We start from the raw sequence: 6000 nt of genomic DNA on the forward strand, positions 1-6000 counted from the left end.
TAACCCTCTCTGCTCTGGGGGCGATGTATCATGTCTGACCCCAACTTCCTGACATGCTGGGGTTTGTGAAGAAAAGAATTTCACTGTGATGTAATATATACGTGATCAATAAAAACTCATTAGTATCATTATATTAGACCGGTTTGAGCATCACACACTGCTGCCTGTTTCCTTTAGAATTGACTGAATCTTTTGATTATTAAATTTTACATATTTTAGCACCACAGCACCTGATAAACACCTGATAAACAATATTCAGAATCGTGTCTTAAGATGACACTTAAGAGTGTCACCTCATGCCTTTTCTATAGTCCATGTGTGAAACTTAAAAAGAGCTCTTCACGTTTATGCACTAACATTTTACATTATTTTAATTATTTAATTATTTTAATTAATGTTTTGCTCTATTTTACACATTTTTATTTAAACATTTTCTCTTTCATGTTTGCATTATTTTATTCTTTTTATTCTCAGTGTTATTATTTATTGTATTTTTATTGTTTGCCTGTTTTACAATTTCATGTTTGACTGCCTTTTTTGTTTCTGTATATTTCACACTGTAAAACACTTTCAGATTTTAAATGTATGACGTTTGTTATACAAATTAGGCTTATTGTTGTTGTTGTTGTTAATAATAATAATAATAATAATAATAATAATAATAATAATAATAATAGTTTCACTCAGTTTGTTTGTATTTGTGTGTGCATGATGATAAATGCCAAACAGTCATAAATGACCAAGCACTTTCCTGGCACAGCTGATTTACATTTAACCACGCCCACAAAACTCCATAAAAGGCAAATCTGACAAAGAGCTGAAAAAGATCAAATGAAGACTAAACAGTGAAACAGTGCCTCCTAAGTTTGTCCTGCACTAAATCATCCAGTAATGCAGCTCAGTCATTGCAGTGAGGTGCAGAGATCAACAAAACCCAATGTGTGCGCTGTTCCTTTTTATAGAAAAGAAAATGTTATATTTGTGAATCACATGTCCATCCACCACGTTTCCTTCATATGGATATGAAGGAAAAAGTAATAGGGTTTGAGGTTCCTATACTAACTATACTGTATTTTATGTTCATTGGACTGTCCACTTTAGCTATCGTTCATTCATTTATTCATTCATTCATTTTCCTTCCACTTTCCCTGGTGGGGGTCTCGGTTTCCACTTAAACTCACAAACTCATCACGTCCAGGTAATGACAGAAATTAAATATCTGACGATGTCCTGTGTGTGGTCTGGTGTTATAACAGTTTTATATTTACAGTCTAAAGGGCATGATGATAAACTTAAACTAAATTAAGACTATTTGCAAATGAACTACATTAAATTGTCTGCTTCAAAATGTGTTTGTGATGGGAGATAAATTCTTGAGATGGGTGGGAACGTTTCCCAACTGGAAGGAGAACTACAAAGGTGCTAAGCTCTTTTGAGGTCATCACAGGCTGATGTACATCTCTCCAAGCACAACTGATTTAAGACGTTCATGCAGAAGACAAGAACCTCCCGAAGACTGTGACACTATGTAGTTAGGGGCCACAGTGTAGAGATGAGTAGCTCGACTGGCCAACCATCAGTTTACACTCAGGTGACAACGTGGTGTTTGTTAATAAGAATACAGATGTTTTATTTTCGGTTGACTCGAAGCCGAGACTAATGAGGCGTGGATGAGAGATCTCCCTTAATTCTTTGAGGTCTGGGCTGGACAGCAACAGACTCATTATCACAGGAGGCTGCAATAGCGAGGGCCACCACCCCATACAGCTAGCACTCATATTAAAGGCCAAAGCAATAGATTTGTATTTGTATTAAAATGAGGTCTCTGTAGTACAAAGCTTTCTGAACAAAATTTCAGTATTTAGTATTTCTGCTAAATGAAATGTATAATTTCTTTCTTTGCTTCTATTTTCTCATTTGTAAGTCGCTTTGGATAAAAGCGTCTGCTAAATGAATACATTTAATGCAATTTCTTGAATAATGACAAATAAATCAGTCCAAAATATTTTGTCAGATTTATTCAAAGAACGCCTCCAACAAAACAGTTTTTGTGATGCAGAGTTTTAAAGTTACACAGTAGGAAGAAAATGGAAGAGAGGATAAATCAGTAATCTGGTGAAATCTAAGATTGAGCTAATACGCATTTTTGTTTCAGAAACAGGGGATTTCTCTAAGAATACATTTTATATCTTAATCACAGACACTGATTCATCAGGAATGATAGTCACATTAGATAGTCTATTAGACATGGAAATCAAAGGAGAGAAATTCATTTGCAGGTGTCAGAGACTTTTTTAGAGTATTCCTGGTACGTGTACCTCTCAACAACATTCCCATGGATTTTGTACTTCAGAAAATCCCAGTTGAGCACGTTCCCACTCGGAGCATTGTATTGTTTCGCATACAGCTGCTCAATCTGACATTCCCTCAGAACACTATCAAACATGTGTACATCTGTAATTTCACCCACAAAGCTCTGATGTACGTCAAATTTACCCAAAAATGAATCAGGATCCTGTCCGATAATTATAGCTCCATTTGGATGTACATTATGGCCATGCCTGTAGATGGTCAGCATGCTGCGGCGTCCGTCCACCCAAAATGCGGTGTTTCCAGTGCTCGAATCCCAGGTGACACACAGATGAGTGGGTAAAGCTGACAGCATCGGGAGAGTAAAGAATGCACCATCTTTACTGCTTCTCAAGTATAGAGAAAGTCTTCCATTTTTTTCTCTCCACACATTGAGCTCGTCAGCCCCTTGAGTGCGATAAGCGAACAGGATGATCTCTCGCTTGTACCAGATTTGAGTAGCAACGCGCATACAGAGTGTGAAGGCCTGCAAATTCAGAGGTTTCATTGGTGTGAGTTGCACATAGGCAGAGCTTGACTCTTCAGGGAAGACAAACACCTTACCTACTGGGAAAAATAACACAGAATAGTACAGTTGTGTCCAAAAACCTCATGTGCACTTCTATTAACTGTTTTTATTCATGTGCTAGCCATAATGAACACAATGACTGCGTTTACATGGACAACAATAATCCACTCTTTATCTAATTAAGACCATAATTTGATTAAGAAACTACCATGTAAACAGCAACCTTAATCTAATTAAGGTCATAATCTAATTAAGCTCTAATCGAATTAAGACAGGTGGATTACTCCTGTTTTAATCGTATTATGGACGTGCATTACAGACATGTAAACACCTTAATCACATTATGAACGTCGTGTGAGCATTTTCACAGCATTTTGCGACAGGACACGATCACACACGGCAGTTTTACGCTTTACGGCGAACAAGTGAGTTCGGCTGTGTCCCAAACTGCATACTTGCCTACTATAGGCCTGTAGTGGGGAAAAATACATGTATCTCCGCTACTATACAGTAGGTAAGTATGCGATTTGAGACGCAGCCCACGGCTTCAAGCAGTCGTCTATTTGCACGTATAGCACGACTAATAATTAACCGCACTTGAAGCGTTCGTAAAAAAATTAAATAAAAACACCCAAAACTGTATACGGTACCATAACGAGGACGAACTGTATGTTGATACGGGAAATTCTGGAGGGACGTCTGACGGCGTGGCGCGGTGACGTAATGACGCAGGCTGTTAATCTAATTATGATCAATAACATGTAAAATGGGAACATGACAGGAGTATTCTAAAAGCGACTCATGTAAACACCTTAATCACATTATTACCTTACTTAGATTAAGGTCAATAATTAGATTATTGCTGTCCATGTAAACGTAGTCATTCAGACATACTGTAGATTTAATGAATAAAACAGTGGTGAAGGTAATGAGGGAAAACTCCCAGAGATGAAGGAACTTTGAGAGGAATCAGATTCAAAAGGGAACCCATCCTTTTATGGGAGATGGATAGTGAGACTATAAATCATTACAGTATAAAGGTGTAGAAGAGTAAAGACAAACAGTACTCAGTGTGTTGAAAGGATGTTCAATATGAACATATGGGATCATATTTGGGAACACAGTAAGGATCTAAAATTGCCATTGAATACATCAATATTCAGACCGCAGACATAACTACAGAATTGAGCGCTATTCAGAAGTTACGGGAGCATTACGAAAGGGCGTAAAATTCCTCTAAAGCAGGTGCGTCTCATTTAAATGCCATTCTGACCTTGTACTTAAGTTATTTTTTTTAAACACTTAAAGTTGAAGTCAGAAAACTCTATGGATGTTTTATAATAACTCCTAATTAAGTATTGATCACTTCGACATTAATTCCCAATAGCTAAGCCTTAGCTTCCTCCTGGAGATCTACTACCTAATATACCTTAACCTATTCCAATTCATCAGTGTCGAAAATGTAAAGGTCTAATAAATATTAGTTACTATTTACTTTTATTTTGCAAGTGCTCACAAAACTACAAAATAGGAAGTGATGTTTAATTGAACCGATCGGACTGTTGTAATCAACACATGCAGACCATGTTCTTATTTTTGCAGCAAAACCCAGCAGCCTTCAGTATGTTGTTGTTTTTTTAATCTGAAAAGTGTTTCTTACATAATACGCTGCTTTATTTACTAAAATATAAACATTTTTCTGTAACATTTAATTTTGTGCTGGGAAACTAATGCTAGGAAAGAAATGTTTTTGAACTGACTTGAAAATGTAGTACTCATAGAATAAAAATCTATAACATAGTTTGTACTTAAACAAAATCGGGTGCCTAAGACTTTTGCACAGTACTGTATCATCATAAAACTTGATAAATGGGTTTATATATGGAATCTTTATTGTTCTATCACATTTGGTAAGAACTGGTCATTGGTGAAGCTATTTGGGAAGAATGCTTGGACCCCACAGATTGCTGCTTGTGGCTGTACTTCTTCTTCTTCTTCTCCTCCTTCTCCTTCTTCTCCTTCCGCTTCTTATTATTATTATTGTTCTTAATAATAATAATAATAACAACAATAATAATAATAACAATGTTGTTGTTAATAATAATAACAACAACAATAATAATAATAATAATAATAATAATAATAATTAAAGCAGTGCCTTGTGGATAAAATATCATTTTAACTTTTAAAATTTGAATTTGATTAACAAAATGTGGTTTTATGCAGTTTAATTGAAGTAGTACCATGTATTATCTACACCAGTATTTCTGTAAAGCTGATTTGTGATAACACATATTGTTAAAAGCACTATACCAATAAAACATTTTACTCAGTTGATTTAAATTATATGAAGTCTGAGGTCATTAACAAAACACCAACAGCAAATAGTCACAGTAACGTAAACATTTTAGTCACATAAATGTAAACATTTTCCTAAAGGATTCTTAATTTGATTTGACATAAAATGTTGATAGAAACTTACAGTCAGTGGCTGAGGCCAGAACCAGAAGAAGCAACAACACCACAGTCACCTTCATCTTCATCTTACTGCAATTGTTTATTATTTAATAGGAAGTTACATAGTTAAATTATTAGAAATAATCATAACAGTTATATATAAGAGTTATACTGTATATCTTAATGAAATTATGGTACCACAGAAATATTACTGCAGACATTTTAATTTGATTACAAAACACATATTTTGCAGATGATTATAATATAAACGGCACATTTTATGAAAACTTACTTTTTTGAATACTTCTTTTGAAAGAAAAATGCAGCTTTTGCTTAGAATGACTTGCACTTGTACATCACAGTGGATTTATAAAGAAACGTGTGGGAGGAGGTTGGGCATATCCAACCCAGTCTCACAGAAAAAAATGTTTGCATGATTTTTTTCCATGCGATGAATTAACATTCTGTCTCCCTGTTTTAAAAAAAAAAAATATATATATATATATATATATATATATATATATAAATATATAAATATATATATATATATTTATTTATTTATTTTTATTTTTTTAAACGATAGTACATCTATCTGTCACAGCTCGGTCCGATCAGAACTCAAATTCCCAAGATGCAATACTCACTTCTCAGGCACGCATGCGCTC

The 6000-nt window shown here is 34.8% G+C and overlaps 1 protein-coding gene across 2 annotated transcripts; it reads right to left on the reverse strand.

Moving 5' to 3' along the window:
• Window positions 1–2003: 2003 nt before the first annotated feature.
• On the reverse strand, window positions 2004–5780 carry LOC128634220 (pentraxin fusion protein-like). Of its 2 annotated transcripts, none has more exons than XM_053684521.1 (3): window positions 5628–5780; window positions 5361–5425; window positions 2004–2913 (listed from the first exon to the last, which is right to left on the reverse strand). In XM_053684521.1, the coding sequence occupies exons 2-3, from the start codon at window positions 5419–5421 to the stop codon at window positions 2270–2272; spliced, it is 705 nt and encodes a 234-aa protein (XP_053540496.1). In that variant the 5' UTR covers window positions 5422–5425; window positions 5628–5780; the 3' UTR covers window positions 2004–2269. The 2 variants fall into 2 exon arrangements, with proteins under 2 accessions (XP_053540496.1, XP_053540493.1); XM_053684518.1 differs by having other exon boundaries at window positions 2004–2916; window positions 5628–5771.
• Window positions 5781–6000: the final 220 nt, after the last annotated feature.

This window comes from Ictalurus punctatus, chromosome 1 (genome assembly GCF_001660625.3).
Source record: "Ictalurus punctatus breed USDA103 chromosome 1, Coco_2.0, whole genome shotgun sequence".
NCBI classification, from domain to species: domain Eukaryota; kingdom Metazoa; phylum Chordata; class Actinopteri; order Siluriformes; family Ictaluridae; genus Ictalurus; species Ictalurus punctatus.